This window comes from Sciurus carolinensis, chromosome 13, assembly GCF_902686445.1.
Source record: "Sciurus carolinensis chromosome 13, mSciCar1.2, whole genome shotgun sequence".
Classification (NCBI taxonomy): Eukaryota; Metazoa; Chordata; class Mammalia; order Rodentia; family Sciuridae; genus Sciurus; species Sciurus carolinensis.
Window position 1 is genome coordinate 63,096,848 of NC_062225.1, and position 19,934 is coordinate 63,116,781.

General features: G+C 36.4%; 1 protein-coding gene across 2 annotated transcripts in view; it reads left to right on the plus strand.

Moving 5' to 3' along the window:
* The window catches only part of Dhx57 (DExH-box helicase 57), a 59,053-nt gene that overhangs the window by 37,738 nt on the left and 1,381 nt on the right, over positions 1-19,934 (plus strand). For both annotated transcript variants that reach the window (XM_047523436.1, XM_047523437.1), the window contains exons 14-23: positions 2,062-2,158; positions 3,077-3,250; positions 3,826-4,026; positions 6,787-7,063; positions 10,835-10,930; positions 11,016-11,099; positions 13,613-13,747; positions 14,555-14,629; positions 18,025-18,159; positions 19,095-19,295. In XM_047523436.1, coding sequence (XP_047379392.1) covers positions 2,062-2,158; positions 3,077-3,250; positions 3,826-4,026; positions 6,787-7,063; positions 10,835-10,930; positions 11,016-11,099; positions 13,613-13,747; positions 14,555-14,629; positions 18,025-18,159; positions 19,095-19,295 — 1,475 coding nt within the window. The remainder of the gene's footprint in view (positions 1-2,061; positions 2,159-3,076; positions 3,251-3,825; positions 4,027-6,786; positions 7,064-10,834; positions 10,931-11,015; positions 11,100-13,612; positions 13,748-14,554; positions 14,630-18,024; positions 18,160-19,094; positions 19,296-19,934) is intronic.

Here is a 19,934-nt window from a genome sequence, read left to right on the forward strand (position 1 = left end):
ATTATTGTAATCAATACTGTTAATACTGCTGCCCCTATAACGCAGAAAAATCACTACTTTTCCCCTCCTCACTGTCTTCCTATCCTAGGGATCTTCTTCACTTCACTTGCAATCCCTTATCCCCAGAGCAAACAACCCCAGATCTTCTTATAACTGAATCCTTGGCATCACTCAGGTTTCTGCTTACATGTCTCCTCTGCAGAGGATGTCTCATCTTCCCACATCCTGTCATAATATCTGAAAATGATTTTCATTTCATTGTAGCATTTAACACTGTCTATAATTAGAGTTTTGCTTACTGACCATCTTCTTCAACAGAATGTAGACTCCTTAAGAACAGAGATTTCTTTTTCACCACTATTTTTCTTAGACCCTAAAACAGTACTTGGAACATTTAGGCACAGAAGAAATATTTGTTGCTTGAATAAAGGAAGGGCGGTCCATGTGGGGTGATTATTGAATGAAATATGTATGTGCTCATTACTCAGTACTTAAGAGAAATGAGAATGACTGCCCTCTTTTGCTTAAACTTAATCATTATGTGGTATTTTCTAAAGAGACGTATAAGGCATATAAAATTATTAAAGTGCATTGTTTTTCTTCTCTTGATAAATACCCAGTTGTGTATAATAGACTCTCACAACTCTCAATAGACTGAATATCTTATTTCATCACAAAGGAAAAGACTTGCTAAAACAAAAAACCATAGCAGTCATAAAGAAATGTTAGAAAATTAACAAATATCAAAGCAAAGTAGATATAGTGATTAGAGTCAGTAATATATTTGTGAATATTAAACATATCCCTGATAAAGATGGCAAAGCCATGAGGGCAGAGCAGATCATAAGGTGCATAAGAATATGGACATATTTTTCCCCATCTATATAGATTATTTTATTATTCTTAAATTTTGTGGCATTTTAGCCTAAAGAACACAGGGCATATAATGGACAGAGTGTGAATCTAGGACCAGAAACCTTAGGTCTGTGTCCAGGCTTCATGCTTATTAGCCTGTGATCTGGCCAAGTTACCAAATCAGTTATAGGGCGACTAAGGAGAATCAAATGAGATAATGTATGTGAACATTCTTTGTATCCCATAAAAATATTTAAAAGCAACACTACAAGATCTCTTTTGACTCTCTTCAAAATTTTGTTAGTAATTTAGATTCCTTATTTATTTAGTGGGAAGAGTAATTGACTAAATAATAGGTCATGAGTTCTTTGTGGGTATATCCACGCAGAACTAACACAGGCATCCAGTAAATATTTGTAGGATTAAGGGAGGGGCTAGTGAAAAACCTATCAACCTCTTGTTTGTATAAAGCACAAAAGAAGATAAGTATTGCTGAGTGACTTCTTGGCACAAAAATATGCTCTGATCCATTATTGCTTATTTTCTTTAATGTAAAAATTTAAAGCCCATGAACTGTTAATATGATATGGTTAGTTATCGTGCTGCCTCTTTAAAATGTATCCAAATTTATATTAACAGATTATATATTATATTAACAGATTATATATTTTATAATTGGCCAGCCTATTATAGTTTTTCTCATTCCCAGTAAAATGTTTATGGATTTTATTTTATTTATTTATTAAGATTCTTCTTAATAGAAGAATCTTCCAGTCTTACAAGGTTAGAAGGATAACTTTTCCTGTAGAAACAATGTCAGTAGCCAAGACACTGAAGTATGTCTGAAGAACTTAGCTAGCAATTTTTTTTTTTGGTGCTGGGGATTGAACCCAGGGCCATGTGCATGCAAGGCAAGCACTCTGCCAACTGAGCTATATCCCCAGCCCCAGCAATTCTTATGTAATGTAAAGCATTATGCTTTTCACACCTTAGTTCTTATTATTATAGAAGATAATTATACTCTATTTTGTCTGTATTAAGTTGGAGAATGTATAAAAAAATATTTATTTAAATTGTTGGGGACTTTACAAAGAAAATTGTGAAAAATTCTCAGATTGTGATTTTTTTTTTTTGTTTAAAACAGCTTTATAATTTATATTAGTTTTCCCTTTTCAGTTTTCTTATTGGTTATTTTTCTACACCCAGGTGCTATACTTGTATTTTTACCAGGACTAGCAGAAATCAAAATGCTTTATGAGCAGCTACAGTCTAATTCTCTTTTCAACAATCGACGTAGTAATCGGTAAGCTAATTACTTTCTAGATCCTTAATAATTTATTGCAGTTATCTGCAAAGGTGAACAACCAGAAGGGTCACTTTAGAATTCTCACCCTCTGTAGACTCTGGTGTCACTCTTCAAGCTTACATTTGTTTATGCCAGCTGGAAATGCATAAACGTGTTTGCTCCAGGAAATCAGTTATTCCATTCCATCAAAGAAAGATATTTCTCCTCACTTAGCATTGTGACTCAGCAAACTTGCATGTAATTTCAGTTGCCAAATTCCTGGGAGGAAGGGAAGATGAGGGGAAAGCCAGTATTAGTAACAACAAAGAAATGCTACTATTTTGAAAGAAAATTTTCAATGGGTCCGGTTCTAGTAGCAAGGCACACTGGGCATGTCTCCACATCTAAGGAGAAAACTAGCAAATGAATGCTCCCTAGAAATAAAAGAATGACATGTCTTAGCTTCCATCACAGTCTTTGCGTTTCTCCCTTTTTAAAAAGTAGAGGGCTGGGGATATAGCTCAGTTGGTGGAGTGCTTGCCTTGCAAGCACAAGGCCCTGGGTTCAATCCCCAGCACCACAAAAAAAAAAAAAAAAAAAAAAAAAAAAAAGTAGAGGGAAGATTATTCTCTACTGGTCAGTTTGCTCTAGGTTTGATATTTATAGAACATTAATTATTTCTTCTCCTTAACTATTGACTATTGAATTACACTCCAGCACTTTCCTCAAGTTGGTACAAGGTTTTTAGTTCCTAGAACTGAGTAAGTATTTTGTAAGGGTCAGAAAGGACTTTCCCATGTAGAAGAGCTAGGGACAGAGGCAAAGAAGTTACTGATATGTGAAGTCATATTGTTGGTTTTAAAGGAAATTCACCCACTATAATTCAGTTTCAGTACTTTGTGCCAGAATATTTAATGTGCTTTTATTTCCTTTCAGATGTGTTATTCACCCACTTCACTCATCTTTATCCAGTGAAGAGCAACAAGCTGTATTTGTAAAACCTCCAGTGGGTGTAACTAAGATTATCATTTCCACCAACATTGCCGAGACTTCCATAACCATTGATGATGTTGTCTATGTCATCGATTCTGGGAAAATGAAAGAGAAGAGGTGATGTAACAGGGGCTAAAGATGCTTCATTTAGGGTGACACAGCTGTTAATGACTAATGCTTAGATACGTGGGTTACTGTTTTAAAAATACCTTATGAAGGGCTGGGGTTGTAGCTCGGAGTTGAGTGCTCCCTAGCATGTGTGAGGCACTGGGTTCAATTCTCAGCACCACATATAAATAAATGAATAAAATAAAGGTCCATCAACAATTTAAAATATATTTTTTTTAAAATACCTTATCAAAACTTTATGTGGATGTGTGAATGATTCTATATCCAGAACCATAAATCTTAAAAGTCATGCCAGAGCAGAAAGTTCCAAGGTTTTACCTTGAAAGCAGTTAATTAGTTTTTCTCTCATAGTCTTCATGGGATTTTACTGTGTTTAGATGAAAAAGAGTTGACTAAAGAAAATAGTGGCACTTGATACCATTGAAATCAGCACTAGCTGTGCCTACCAGGGACTCAACTATTCTAGAACACACAGGACACTGTCCTTCTATAGATCTAAAGTACAATTCATCTGCTCTGTCCATGTAAAATAACTCAAATTTTTATTTCCCTTTTCTTTATAGATATGATGCCAGCAAAGGGATGGAAAGTCTAGAGGACACTTTTGTATCTCAAGCAAATGCTCTGCAAAGAAAGGGTCGAGCAGGCCGTGTTGCATCTGGGGTCTGCTTCCATTTATTCACTAGCCATCACTACAACCACCAGCTTTTAAAGCAGCAGCTACCAGAAATACAAAGAGTGCCATTGGAACAGCTGTGTCTAAGGTTATATGTTGCTTTTTGTTTTCTGCTTCTAAAAAGTTTCCCATCCTATTTAAGTTCCATGGTTTTCTTTTCCTCGTAGAAGATATTTTCCTAAGAATGTACATGGGTGACCTCATTCATTTGCAAAGAAAGAGTTCTTCAGTGTGGTCTTTGACATTTCTTTCAACTTTCTGCATTTAGAGATCCCTTACATTGCAGAGCCTGGCCCTAAAATAGAGCTCAAGAATACATTTTTTAAAAAATAACAGAATGAATCAAGAAGTATTACCCTAGGTAAATGTATGATTACACAAATGGTATGCCTCTACTTCATGTACAAACAGAAACAAGATCTCATTTGTTTACAATAAAAATGAATTTAAAAAAAGAATACATTTTTAATAACCTAAAAAGGAATTTCTCCTAGGGCAACAGCAATATTAAATTATTCCAGGGAAAAATCTACAGCCTCATTATCAGAGAAAAGTGAATGAAACTTGAAAACACCAGTATTTACCTAATGAACAAATATCATAAAATAGGATGTAATGAGTGAATGATCAAATTCAATGTGATTGAGTCCAGGAAGCCTTTGATTCAACATTTCTAAAAACTTGCTTGACAATATGTAAGAACTGTAAAATTATCCATGCTCTTTGAGCCAGTAGTTCCCTTGAGGGTGTATGCCCATAAAAATATTACTGAAAGGGGGAAAAACTACTCATACAAAACTGTTACAGCTCTTCTTTTCTGTAGCAGGTGCACTTTGAAAACCTTATGTTTGCCAGGCACTGGGCTCAGCACTAGGGGTACTGCAGGATAAAAAAAACATTGCATCCATAGTTAGGTCTTAAGAAATTAGGGGAGTAAGGGACTGGGAGTATAGTCCTGTGGTAGAACACTTGTGTAGCATGCTCAAGGCCATGATCAATCCCAGGTACTATAAGAAAAAAAGGTTAAGAAACTGGGGAAGAGCTGATGCCCTGAACTAAGGTAGTGGCAGTGCAGATGGAGAGGAGTGAAGGGATTCTAGAGAACTTCAAAAGTTGATTGACCCCTGAAGGGAGGGTAAGAGAAGGGGGAAATGTATATAGTGTAAGTAAGTGCATTTGTGTCAGTGCATGTCTTAAACCTTAGTTGGGAAAAAGCTAAGTACCAAGTATATACACATTAATAAAAATGTGAAACAGTATGTTTTTAAGTTGACAACATGAAAGGAATTATAAGTGAAATAAGTAAAATTTTATGTGTGTTGTTTTTCTCTTCTGAAAAGTTGTTGAAGTTCATAATATACAATCCATGTTTTTCAAAATCTATAACAAGGTGAGACTCAATGTAGATTAATTTTATAAATAATTGCTGTGTGATTTTATTCATGAGAAAAGAATAAATAGATCATTTGAGGTTTTTTCTTAAATACCTTTAATTGGGTAGCTACACTAATCACTTACAGTTTTTATTGTGCTAAGAATACTTAGAACATGAGATCTACTCTCTTAACAATTTTTTGTGTGTGGTGGGGGTGCTGGGGATAGAACCCAGGGGAACTCTACCACTGAGGTACATCCCTGACCCCTTTTATTTTTTTAACTTTGAGATAGGATTGTGCTAAGTTGCCAAGACTGGCCTTGAACTTAGGATCCTCCTGCCTTAGCGCCTCCCAAATCTCCGGGATTATTTATAGGCACATGCCACTAGGCCTGGCCCTCTTAACAAATTTTTAAGCATATAACACAGAATCATTAACCATAGGTACAATGTTGTATGGCACATCTCTAGCTTATGCACTGTACATAAGTGAAACCGTATGGCTGTGGAACAGCAACTCCCCATTTCCTCCATGCTCTCAGTCCCTAGCAGCCATCATTTTACTTGGCTTATATGTGTTTGACCATTGTAGATACCTCATATAAGGGAAATCATGCATCATTTTTCCTGTGATGGACTTTTTTTTTTTTTTTTTTTGCGGTGCTGGGGATTGAACCCAGGGCTCTGTGCTTGTAAGGCAAGCACTTTACCAACTGAGCTATCTCCCCAGCCCTGTGATGGGCTTTTATTACTTTACATTATTCTCACTCAGTGTTCACCCATGTTATACATTGCTGAATTTCCTTCTTTTTTAAGACTGAGTAGTATTCCATGGTATATGTACCATATTTGCTTTATCCACTCATCTGTCAATAGACATTCCAGTTGTTTTCACCTCTTGGCTATTGATAATGTTGCAGTGAACAGAGGAGTATAGGTATCTCTTAGAGATACTGATTTCAGTTTTTTTGGATGAATACCCAGAAATAGGACTTCTGAGTCATTTGGGAGTTTCTATTTTAATTTTTCGAGGAACCTCTGTCCTGTTTTCCATAGCAGCTATGCCATTTTACATTCCCACCTACAGTGTGCAGGGCTTCCAATTTTTTCACATTATTACCAACATTTTTATCATTTGAATTCTGTTTCATAATTTGAACCTTCTATCATAGAAGGAAGCATTTTGAAAGTTTATAAAAAGAATTTTACTCTGAATATAAATAAGTTTCAAAATCTGCAAGTGTTTCTCTAGTTTATTGCTAGGAAATCTAGAAGATACACAAGATTTTTAAATTTTTATTTAAACTAGCATTATATGGTTGTCAAATAAAACATAAAACTGGGAAATTATAAATTTTTCTTGAGAAAGAAATTATTCCTCTGCATCATTCCATCTGATAAAAAATGGACAAATTATTATTTTGTTTTCTTTTTTGCCTATTATATGAGTGTATTTTTTTTTCTTTTTTTCAGAATTAAAATTTTAGAGATGTTTAACGCTCATAATCTTCAATCTGTGTTCTCTCGGCTCATTGAACCTCCACATGTTGATTCTCTCCGTGCCTCAAAAATACGATTACGAGATTTGGGAGCATTAACTCCAGATGAAAAATTGACCCCGCTAGGATATCATTTGGCCTCTCTGCCTGTGGATGTGAGAATCGGCAAACTGATGCTCTTTGGGTCTATCTTCCGCTGTTTGGATCCTGCTCTCACCATTGCTGCCAGCTTGGCCTTTAAGTCTCCTTTTGTAAGTAAACAACATTCCTGTAGAGTTTATGCCTTGGGTCTCTTAAGGGGACCCTGAAGGCTTCAGGGGTGTGTGATCCCCTAAAAATATTGCATACTGAATATGAATTTTCCAGGGCACAATGTCTTCTGATCCTCAAAGGAATCTATGCCCCAAATAAAGACTAAGAACTACAAATATAACTTATTAAAAATAATCTGTGCTTTTTATTCTATATGCTATACTTGTTCATTATAGAAAAATCAAAAAATACAAACCAGCAAAAGATGCCTTGCATTATTTTAAAAGGCAATAAATATGTTGAAGCACTTTTAAAAATAGCTTTATTGAAATACAATTCACACATATAGTTTTCCTTTTAAAGTATACAGTTCAATAATTTTTAGGTGCTGGGGGAGTGATTCAGTAGTAGAGCACTTGCCTAGCATATGTGTGGCCCTGAGTTCAATCCCTTGCAGCATAAATAAATAAATAAGTTTTTAATAATGTGCTAAAATTCCTCCACAGTTTTATTTATTTATTTATTTATTTTTTTGGGTGCTGGGGATCGAACCCAGGGCCTTGTGCTTATAAGGCAAGCACTCTACGACTGAGCTATCTCCCTAGCCCCTGTTGTTTTGTTTTTAAAACTGTGGAGGGGGCCTGGGGAGATAGCTCAGACGGTAGAGTGCTTGCCTTGTAAGCACAGGCCCTGGGTTCAATCCCCAGCACCCAAAAAAAAAAAAACAAAAAACAAAAACAAAACAACAACCAAAAAGAAACCCTTAGCTGTTACTCACCTATTGCTCTTTGCTAATATTTTGCTATAGATTTTTTTCATCTGTATTCATAAAAGATTTCTCATGATGTCTTTGACTTTGGTATCTTAAGATACCTTTGCTTTTGCTATGTTGATTGCATAGGATAAGTTAAGAAGTGTTTCTTCCTATTCTATATTTTTGGAAGAGTTTGTGAATAATTGGTATTAATTCCTCTTAAGTGGTTAGTAGAATTCAGTGGTGAAGTGACCCTGGCTTGGGGATTTATGTGAGTAGTATTTTTATTATTTTTACTAATTGAGTGTCTTTGCTTGCAGGTTTATTTATATTGTTTATTTCTTTTTGAGTCAGTTTTGTTAATGTTTATCCAGTAATTTGTCTCTCTCAGCTAAGGTATTTAATTTATTGGTATATAATTGTTCAGAGTATTCCTTTGTATTCCTGTGGGATTATTAGTAATATCCCCTCTTTAAGATTCTAGTAATTTTTGATGTCTCTCTTGGTTAATCTATCCGAAGTTTTGGTAATTTTGTTGTTCTTTTCAGAGAACCACTTAGGGTTTCATTGATTTTTCTCAGTTTTTTTTTTTTGTTTGTTTGTTTTCTATTTTATTAATATCTTCTTTTCTTGTTCTGCTTGCTTTAGGTTTAGTTTGCTCTTCTTTTTCCAGTGTCTTAAAGTGGAAGATTAGATTATAGTTTTCAGATCTTGCATCGTTTTTTAAATGTTTTTATTAGTACATTATAGTAATACTTAATAATAGAGTTCATTTTGACATATTCTTAAGTACATTTTAACATAGTTTGCTTCATTTCAGTCCCCAGTACTTCTCCTTTCTTAAAGTATTCTTTTTTTTTTAACCTGTATGTTATTTATTTATTTATTTATTTTTATGTGGTGCTGAGGATCGAACCCAACGCCTCACACGTGCTAGGCAAGTGCTCTTCCACTGAGCCACAATCCCAGCCCCTCTCATCTTTTTTAATACAAGCATTTACTGTTATGAATTTTACTGTGGAGACTGAAGATTTTTGCTTTTCTTTTTCTTTTTTCATAGGTTTAGGCATGTGTTTAATTTCTACATATTTGTGAGTCTCTCAATTTTTTTTCTCTTATGATTTCTAATTCAGTCCATTACGGTCATGGAAATATCACTTATATTATTTCAGTCCTTCAAAATTTTTTGAGGGACTGGGGTTGTGGCTGAGTGGTAGAGCGCTTGCCTCGCATGTGAGGCACTGGGTTCAATTCTCAGCATCACATATAAATAAATAAAATAAAGGCCCATTGACAAATACAAAAATATTAAAAAAAAAAAACCAACTTACTGAGCTTTGTTTTATGGGCAAGCATGTGGTCTTTCCTGGGGAGTGTTCCACATACACATCAGAAGAATGGATCTTCTGCTGTTGTTGGGTGGAATATCAACCTGCCTTTATTTGTACCATGGCTTATCTTATACCGATAGGGGAATAGATGATGTAAATAATTGCTTTTTCAATTTTTAGTGTTATACTTCATGGAAATGTAAACTTGGAAATCTGCAAAAGAATCTTAGTGCAGCTCCTTCATTTAACAACAAATGATAAAATCAAGCACTAGAAGAGATGACACACCTTGCTTGGGCATACACAGTCAGCATGAACTTTGTGAACAGGACTTCCCATTGGCTGTTTTTCATCATCTCAATAAAATCACTCACTGTTTTCTTTTATTGGAATTTGGAAAGACTCGTTAGAAATTCTGATGTCATCCTTAGCCAAAATCGAGCACCCGTCCTTTGCTGGGCTCTGTAAATGTAATAGTAATCTCCAAAATGTAATCATTTTCCCACTGAATTTCCTAAGAAAGAAGGAATTTTACTTTCAAATAGAAAATAAAATTTTAGCCAGGCACGATGGCACACACCTGCAATAGCAGCCACTTGAGAGACCAGAGCAGGAAGATAGCAAATTCAAGGCCAGCCACAGCCACTTACCGAGACACTGTATCAAAACAAAAAATAAAAAGGGCTGGGAATATAGCTCAGTGGTAAAGCACCCCTTGGTTCAATCCCCAGTTCCAAAAAAACAAACGAGAGAGAGAGAGAGAAAGAGAATTGTATTGTGGCTGTTGTGTTTGTTACCTATCAAGTTATTCAAATATACAAAAATTTGAGAGAAGCACTGGAGGTGGTTTCAAATGATATTCAATGGTGTTGCAGCGAGGGCCTTGGTTTAGCTTGCCATGAGGAACTGCTACAGCTTATGCTGGTATCTTCAGAGCCTGAGAAAGAAAGAATTAAGATGTAGGAGGGCGGAAAGCAGTGAAAATGTACTTCTCTGCTTATTTTACAAATTTATAGGAAAAAAGGAAGATCTGTGAACATTATAGAAAATAGGAGGAAAATATTACTTATGGGGAGAGAAGCAGGAGAGACTCAACTCTAAAAGATGAAAAAGAATCTGTAAAATAAGAACTTTATCAGCATGTGCAAGGCCCTGGGTTCAAGCCCCGGCACTGCAAGAAACAGGGAAAAGAGGAAAAAAATAATCTGTAAGAGAAAGATGCCACAGTGATAACAGAAATCCTTATTTTAGATGTAGTTTTAAGATTGAATTGCTCTGGCTGGGGTTGCAGCTCAGTGGCCAGAGCACTTGCCTAGCATGTGTAAGGCACTGGGTTCGATTCTCAGCACCACATATAAGTAAGTAAATAAAATAAAGGTCCATTGACAACTAAAAAAAATTAAAAAAAAAAAAAAAAGATTGAATTACTCTTTGAAAACTCTTGCCACTTGGAACTAAAAGACCCAAAAGAGCTTTTTTTGGGTGGGTGGACAGTTAGGTGGGTGGACAGACTCACAGGAAAGAAAAGACCATTAACTTGCCAGTTACTACAATACTTGCCTTTAACCAGCTGACCGACAGGGTATGAGAAAGAGCTGCCCCAGGCAGCTGGCTTCAGCATTAGGAAAATGCCATTTGAAACCTCAGATAAAATGTGTCCTTCAAATCCAGTTTTCCTCACTTAGGTGTCTCCCTGGGATAAAAAAGAGGAAGCCAACCAGAAAAAGCTGGAATTTGCATTTGCAAACAGTGATTATCTGGCCCTTCTGAGAGCATATAAGGTAAGTATATAACCAAATAGCTTTGGTTACCAGAGTTGGCACTAAAAACAGAGTGAGTACAGTTTGATTTTTCTCCACAATTTAGGGATGGCAGCTGAGTGCAAAAGAAGGTGTGCGTGCAAGTTATAATTATTGCAGACAAAACTTCTTGTCAGGAAGAGTTCTGCAGGTGAGTTGTTTCTGTGACAGTTTGTTTTCATTCATTTTCCAAAAACTATAGTAGCTTGCCAGATGGCATTGCAACTTTATCTCCCTTGTCCTGTCTTGACATCGAAAATGTTATTTCTGGAGTATGCTTAGCTTTCCCAGCTGTGTAAAATGGACTGAACTATGACATCAGTCTTCTGTGCTCAAACTTTCAACTAAACTGTTTCTCCTTGGAGGTGACCTCTTCTTAATATGGAAGATAGAATAGAATATTGGCACAGTGGAAATTACTGCTTACTAGAAGTCAGTTTTCTTAGAAATTATACCAGGTGCTCTTAGCCTGGATCCATAAACTCCAGAAACTACATGGGGTAGTATCTGCTTGTACTTCTGTGCATTATTCTGGGGGAAAGATCATAGTTTCCATCAGCTGCTCAAAAGGGGTCTATGACCATCCACAACCCCTATTCTCTCCCCAAAACCAAAGAACTAATACTGACAGATTTTCTTTGTTAGTTTTTCTTATGCTCATCAGAACCTACTGTGTCAATAATGAGTATACAACAGAGAGGTTTATTGTCTTCTGTGTAATAACAGACAGGACTTTTGCCCACTGTTGTGGCACTGTTTTAGGCCTCCTCTCAAAGTGGTCTGAGAAGCCAAAATAATAATGGTGCATGTCTCTTTAAAGCATTTGTTTTACTGAAAAGATTTTGGGGCTAGAGGAGGGGAAGAACTTTCATATTAAATACTGATATGTCATGTAATAGAATATAAAACCAGTGTTCCTAGTACTTGCCATTACATGACATCCATTTATGTAATTCTTTGTCTGGCAAGTTCCATTAGACCAAAAACCTTATCTTTTGTTCAGAGTGTATCCCCAGTACCTTAGCACATAGTTGGCACTTAGTAAAGATTCATTGGAAAAAATGCATGAATGAGTGAATTTGGTTACTGAAGATGAAGTAAAAGACCTCAAGGCTATTGTAGTATTTGCCTTCATTCTCTTCTGCCTTTAGGTATACTGTGGAGAGACATTTTGAGAAGACAAGGACTGTAGCTTTATTCTGAGTACTTCAAAACCAATAATTTTCAGTCCTCAATGCCTGTTAGATTCACCTGAGGAGACTGAAAAATAAATAAAATGTTCAGTTTTCAGCTAGGCCATGAAATCTGGATCTCTTGGACAACTAAACCTAGTCTACTATTGTCATTGTTGTTGTTCAGTTAACCATGTGACTCAATATGTGCCAGGGTTGAGAATCACTGATCTAAAATGGTATGTGGAGTGTGTACATGTATGTGCTTGTGTGTGTGTTGTCGTTGTAAATACTAAGCTTTTTAAGTAAAAATGATGGGATTTCTTTTAAATTACATTTCTTACTAAATGTATTCTTTTTCTTCAGGCTGTATATAGATTTTGCTGTGTCTATGAAGTTAAGAGTTCCCTCTTCTCATTAAACTCCAGCTTGGATTATAAAATTGTGTGTGTGTGTGTGTGTGTGTGTGTGTACGTGCGTGTACATGTGTGTAGAACTCAGGGCACACTACCACTGAGCTACATTCCCAGCCTTTTTATTTTTTATTTTGAGAGAAGGTTTCACGAAGTTGCTCAGACTGATCTCAAACCTGTGATTCTCCTGACCTCAGCCTCCTGAATAGCTGGGAGAAGGATTTTGGAAACGACCATGTGCCACCATGTGTGACTGTATGATTTTTATAAGATCTCAATGAAAACCTTGTGATAAAATAGAAACTGGTATATTTAGTTCATAGTTATATTTTGCCATGTTATCCATGTGTAATTGAGACATTGCAGGAATATATTTAAGAAAATTGTCATCAGGGTTGGGTTGTTTAGTTTTCACTTCCTCAGATTATCATTATCTCCTTCTCTAGTGTCAGATATGTAACTTCCAAAAAAATTTTTTTTTAGTACTGAGGATTGAACCCAGGACTCATGCTTGCTAAGTAAGCTACAAAAAGGAGTATCCAAATCTAAAACATTTAATAATGTCCCATTCCTAAGAATTGATGTGAGCCAGCCAGACCACAAGGTAGGAAAAAGAAAGTTTTGCAGAATTCCATTAAGAGAAATATTAGCCAGTCTAGGCACAGCTAAGGAACTGAGAGGACATGAACAGAAAAGCAACAGAAAAAGCTAGATAGCAGACAGTGCCGCAAGCAAAATAAACTATATTTTTTGTTGTTCTAAAAATTTTCAGAAAAATAAGACTGACTCCATTTCCATTGAAAATGTTTAAAAATGTAGAGTTAAATAAATGATCCATGGGTTTTCTGATATTTTTGAATTTCCGGTTGCTCTCACCTGTGTCTGCCAGTTTGTATAAATGAAAACTGTCTTTTTGGAAATGACCAGACAAGATCATCCTTGTACCTGTTTGATGAGTCCAGTTGAGCCTCATTGCAGCCCGCTGAAGTTACACATTTGTGTGATCTCTCGTCGTAAGACTGGACACCCACCTTTGCTATGCTGATGCCCCTTCTTAAAGGTGTTTCCACTTTTTTCAGGAAATGGCCAGCCTCAAACGACAATTCACTGAACTATTATCGGATATAGGTTTTGTAAAGGAAGGACTCAGAGCAAGGGAAATTGAGAAAAGGGCCCAAGGAGGAGATGGTGTCCTAGATGCCACAGGAGAAGAGGTAAAAAATGTATAGTTACTTCTTATTTCTACTTAATTAGCACATGAATTAAATATGAATTCTGGAATACTTGTGTACATTCTTCTTCACTTAAGTCCTGTCAACAGGAGTTAGTGGCATTCTTGATTTTCTTCTTTCCACCAGTGTATCAGCTAACACTCAGGAGGGTTTTTCTGTTCATTGTTGCTGTTTTTTGTTTTTCAAATTTCACAGTAGTTTTTAATTCATGAAAGTACAGTAGACTTCCAGTAATGTTTCTCAAATCAGGACAGTCTTTGTCCAACCAAGGACAGTTCTATAATTGTTGTTTTTTTTTTTTTTTTTTTTTTTTGCGGTGCTGGGGATCGAACCCAGGGCCTTATGCTTGCGAGGCGAGCACTCTACCAACTGAGCTATCTCCCCAGCCCGGAAGAGTACTTCTTCAAGATAAATTTGGTGTTCTTCTGTTTTGGAGATTCTACACATCTCATGAACCAGAATCTTTTTCTCCACTGATACTTAGCAAAACTGGACTTTTTTTTTTTTTAAATAACCTCACATCACAATCAGGAACACTGGTTTTTATAATTGCTTTGCAGTAATCTAGAGAGTCATTATGGGCTCCTCGAAGTGGCTGCTGTGTGACTGTGAGTCAGGAGATTTATTTTTTACTTAGACAAAATTTTTCTAGCAAAGAAATAGAAATTAGATGCTTTTTTTAAAATTTAAGATAGCAATCACATGAAATATAATCATAAATTCCAGACAGAATTAGCCACATTACTTGATAAAATTGCTTGTAGGATTAATGCTGTATTTCTCTCCTAGGCAAACTCAAATGCTGAGAACCCCAAGCTGATATCAGCAATGCTGTGTGCTGCTCTTTATCCAAATGTAGTGCAGGTAACAAAACATTTTTCCTGGAACCTTCCATTTCTTGTTTGATTTGTAATAAGGGGATAAACTTAAATAAAGTATGCTCATCAATCATCCTAAAGAGATACAAACAACTCATGTATATTTGGTATACATTTTCAATTCTCCCAATCTGTATAGATTTATCATTCAAGGATACATTTATTGTGTAAGTTGAGGTACCTTTTTTGTGTGGTGCTAGGATTGGAACCTAGGGTCTCCTGCATGCTAGGCAAACACTACCACTGAACTGCAGCCCCAACCAGTCCTTTTTTTTTTTTTAATTTTGAATCAGGATCTCACTAAATTGTCCAGGATGGCCTCAAACTTGGAATCCTCTTGCCTTAACCTCCCAAGTAGGAATTACAGGGTACACCACTGTGCCCAGATAATGAAGTGCCTTTTTAATCCTTCTGACATATCATTACATTCTAGAAATTAGAGTGAACATAAATATCACTTCTCTAGCCAACCTGTATGTAATTAACCTTCCCGGTTAGGTAGAAACTTGATTCTACTACATTTTCCTTTATGCTTTCTACTCTGGACTAAAATTAGAGAACAAATCATACAAATCTGTGCTTTGCCAGAGGCCACCCATGGCCAACCTCTGAAAACCCTCCTTGGGTGTGCTTTTGGACTTTTACCTGAGTTTTGATTATCTAGCTCTAATAAGGGACCATTTCAAACTTAGAAAGAATGGATTTGAATGTGGTAGGGTACCGAATCAAGGCCCTAACTTTTTGTTAATGCTCAGTTGAAATCTGCTGATTAATTTATGGCTTATTTTCTGCTTAGCACTTGCTTATTTTTTGAACTGTGAAATTTGCTGTAAAAAATCATTTGTAGCGGGGCTGGGGATATAGCTCAGTTGGTAGACTGCTTGCTTTGCATGCACAAGGCCCTGGGTTCAATCCCCAGCGCCGCCAAAAAAAAAAAAAAAAAAAAAAAAAAAACATTTGTATATGCACAAGGCCCTAGCTTAGATCCCAGGACTGCTTTAAAAAAAAAAAAATCATTTGGATATAGGTCTGCTGCTTTTGATATTATACTATGGTTATGTAAGGTGTTATCCTTGGGGGAAACTGGGTGGTCACAAAGAACTCTCTGTACTTATGGTAACTTTCTATGAACCTATAGTTATTATGAAATGTAAATGTAAATAGTTTTTTTTTTTTAATAAAATGAGAAAAACTCGTTTGTAGACTTAAAAGTGTAGAAACAAAAACCCTGGCCAGGCGTGGTGGTGCACACCTGTAATCCCAGCAACTGAGGAGGTTGAGGCAGGAGGATCACAAGTTCAAAACCAGCCTCAGCAACTTAGTGAAGCCTAAGCATCTTAGCAAGACCCTGTCTCAAAATAAAAAAATAAAAAGGTAGGCAAAGGACATGAAGGAATATACAATGCATACACAAAAACAAAATTCAACCAGGCGTGGTGGCACACACCTGTAATCCCAGCGGCTCCAGAGGCCAAGGCAGGAGGATCAAGAGTTCAAAGCCAGCCTCAGCAACAGCAAGGCACTAAGCAACTCACTGAGACCCCGTCGCTAAATAAAATACAAAATAGGGCTGAGGATGTGACTCGGTGGTTGAGAGCCCCTGAGTTCAATCTCTGGTACCCAAAACAACAAACAAACAAAAACAAAAACAAAAAATCCAATGTTAGCACAGAGAACTGTGAGTTAAAAGTGGCACATGGTGGTGCACACCTGTAATCCCAGTTACTCAAGAATCTGAAGCACAAGGGTCACAAATTCCAGGCTAGCTTGGACAAGTGGGGATATAACTCAGTGCAGAAGGTCCTGGGTTCTAACCGCAGTACTGCAAAAAAAATAAAAATGCAAATTAAAACAACAAAGAAGCCAGGTGTGATTGTGCATGCCTATAACTCCACCTGTTTGAGAGTGAGGCAGGAGAATGGCAAGTTCAAGGCCAGTCTTGGCAACTTATTGAGACCCTGTCTCAAAATAAAAGATAGAAAGGACTGGGGATATAGTTCAATGGTAAAGGTTCCAGGTTCAATCCTTGTGCCACAAAAATAAATGAGTAAAAGTTTTTAGAACTAAAACAACAAAAAGATACCTTTTTTCATTTTTCAAATTGGCAAAATTGGTAAAAAACTTAGCACCATGCTGTCATGAGACCCTCAACATAACCACTGTCGCTCTGAGTGGAAATAAAATTTTACATACCCTTCTTCTATAGAAGTTTCATTTCTGGAACTTACTATTAGAAAATAGTTGCAGATATGCACAAAGATACAGCAAACAATCTAAATTTCCAATTAAAGGAAATTTATTGGTGATGCTATAATTTCTTATAATAAGGTATTATATAATCCTTGAGAATTACATCTTAGGAAAATATTTAACAACATGGAAAAATAGTCTCATGTATTAAGTAGGAAAAGGTCTTATTTTAGTTTCAATACATGTGTATCTTTTTATTTATATTATGTTGTGCCTGTGGTTTTCTATATATAAACATAAATGTAGTAGAACTAAAATAGTTATCAGTAATGCTAGTTTTTTTTAAACATGTAGTTAGATTTTTTTCTTACATATTTTTACAATAAACATTATTTTGCTGGGGCTGGGGTTGTGGCTCAGTGGTAGAACACTTGCTTAGCATGTGCAAGGCACTGGTTCGATCCTCAGCACCACATATAAATAAACAATAAAATAAAGGTATTGTGCCCATCTACAACTAAAGAATATTTTTAAAAAACATTATTTTGCAAAAATGTAAATTTTATGTGTGTATATAAAATCAGATTTTCAGTATTTTTCAAATGAAATAATAATCTATAGAATTTTTTTTGTTCTGAAAGAAATTTATTTAGAAACGTTATAATGGAATCAAGATTGATACTCAATTTCCTGCTCCTGTGTTACCAGCTGGATCTCTGCACCTGATAGTCAATACAGGCCCAAGATGCCAGGCACAGTGGCATGGTCCTGTAGTCTCAGCTACTATGTAGGCCAGCCTGGGCAACACAGTGACCTTGTCTCAAAGAAAAAAAAAAAGAAACCTCTTTTAGGCCTCAGGATATAGCTCAGTGGTAAAGCGCTTATCTAGCATGTATGAGGGCCTGGGACCCATCCTCAGCACCAAAAATAAAAAGCTGCAGACGTTGTGCAACTACTTTCTCCCCTTGTGGCTGCTCTATGGTATAGATCCCCAAAGGTACTGCACCTACCATGAAGTGGTAGATAAAAAAATAAAATTAAAAAGTGTGCTATGCTGTTTTCAAAAGGAAACAAAGTAAGAAATGAAAGAACAGCAAATCTATTCAAACAAGACTGGTTTGTGCTGAGGGACATGTCCTACAATGAAAGTATATATTTTATAATCTATTTTGACAAATATTTGTTGTTCAGGTGAAGAGCCCAGAAGGAAAATTTCAGAAGACCAGTACTGGTGCTGTCAGAATGCAACCAAAATCAGCTGAGTTGAAGTTTGTTACAAAGAATGATGGATATGTACACATTCACCCTTCCTCCGTGAATTACCAGGTCAGAATGGTGGTGTATACTTATGTTCATCTATGGCAGGTCCTGGGTTAGAAACAGTCCCTTAAATCAGGCACACCTTGTTTAATCATTTGTTGTGTCCCCTACCATACCACTGACTTAAAGAAGGTTGAATAATTACAAACAGACTAGCAATGGGACTGTTTCTAGAAAAACTATTTCTATTTCAAGAAAATTCTACTGGCTATAAAAAAACAAAACAAAACAAAAACCCTCAAGTCTGATTTTAAATATAAAATTGTGGACTGAGGATATAGCTGCTGGTAGAGTGCTTGCCTTTCAAGCACAAGGCCCTGGGTTAGATCCCCAGCACTGCAATAAATATATATATAAAATTGTTTCTATACATTGGTGATTTAAAAAGTCATGAGCACCAGTCATGATGATACAAACCTGTAATCCTAGCTACTTTGGATGCTGAAGCAGGAGGATTGTACTTTTGAAGCCAGCCTCAGCAATTTAGCAGGACCCTGTCTCAAAATAAAAAATATAAAGAGTGGCCTGGGATGTAGCTCAGGGTAGAGTACCCCTAGGTTCAATCCCTAGTACCCTAAAAAAATTAATTTAAAAAATTCCTTTTGAACACAGAAAGTTTTGAGTTTCAGTTTTCTGTTTTTGTTTCTTGTAGTGCTGGGGCTCTAACCAAGAGTTTCACACATGCTAGGCAAGTGCTCTACTACTGAGCTCCATCCCCAGCGCTGAACACAAAGTTTGAGATGTTTATTAGAGGCCCAGATGAAGATGGCAAGTAGCTAGTTGCACATATAATCCTGGAATTCAGAGAAATGGTGCAGGCTGGACATTAATTTGGGTATATATAATTAATGAACAAGCAGTATTTAAATCCATGGGACTGGAGGGATTCTCTTTATATTACCGGTGACATCACTGTTGTCATCTGAGATTTTATGTTATAGGTCAGACACTTCGACAGCCCCTATCTGCTGTACCATGAGAAGATCAAAACAAGTCGGATATTCATCCGCGACTGCAGCATGGTGTCTGTGTACCCACTGGTCTTATTTGGAGGAGGCCAAGTGAATGTGCAGCTTCAAAGAGGAGAGTTCGTTGTCTCCTTGGATGATGGTTGGATCCGTTTTGTAGCTGCTTCTCATCAGGTAAAGGATGATTGGTCTGTTGTTCTTGAGGCTCAGGCCATAAGAGACTTTGATATTTGGAGTACAGAACATTCCTTTAGGGACCAAGGACAACAGAGCTAATTAAGAGTAAATGATGAGTCTGCAATGGGACATGAAGACAGTAAGGCGAAAGTGAAGCACGGTTGGTAGAGCATGTACTTACCATGAGGATGGCTTGGTTTGATACCCAACTCCACACACACACACACACACACACACACACACACACACAAAAGGAAGGAAATGGGTGAAATTAAAATATTTTATATTAATATATTTTGTTTAACGTAATACATCCAAAATGTTTTAATTTCAACATGTAATTAACTTAAAGGTCTATCAAAATATTGTACATTTTCTTTCCATACAAAGTCTTTGAAATCTGTTGTGTATTTTATACTCTCAAGTGTATCTCAGTTTGGACCAGCCATATTTCATGTGACCACATTTCATATAGTCACCTATGGAACAGTGCAGGTCAAGGGGGCCAGGCAAGGTTAGTTTGATTCAGCAGCTCAATCATGATGAAAGTCTGACTGTACTTGTAGTATAGGCCTTTTTATAATATCCTAGCTGCAATAGCTTCTTGCTTCACATCTGTTCAGCATACCATCTAGA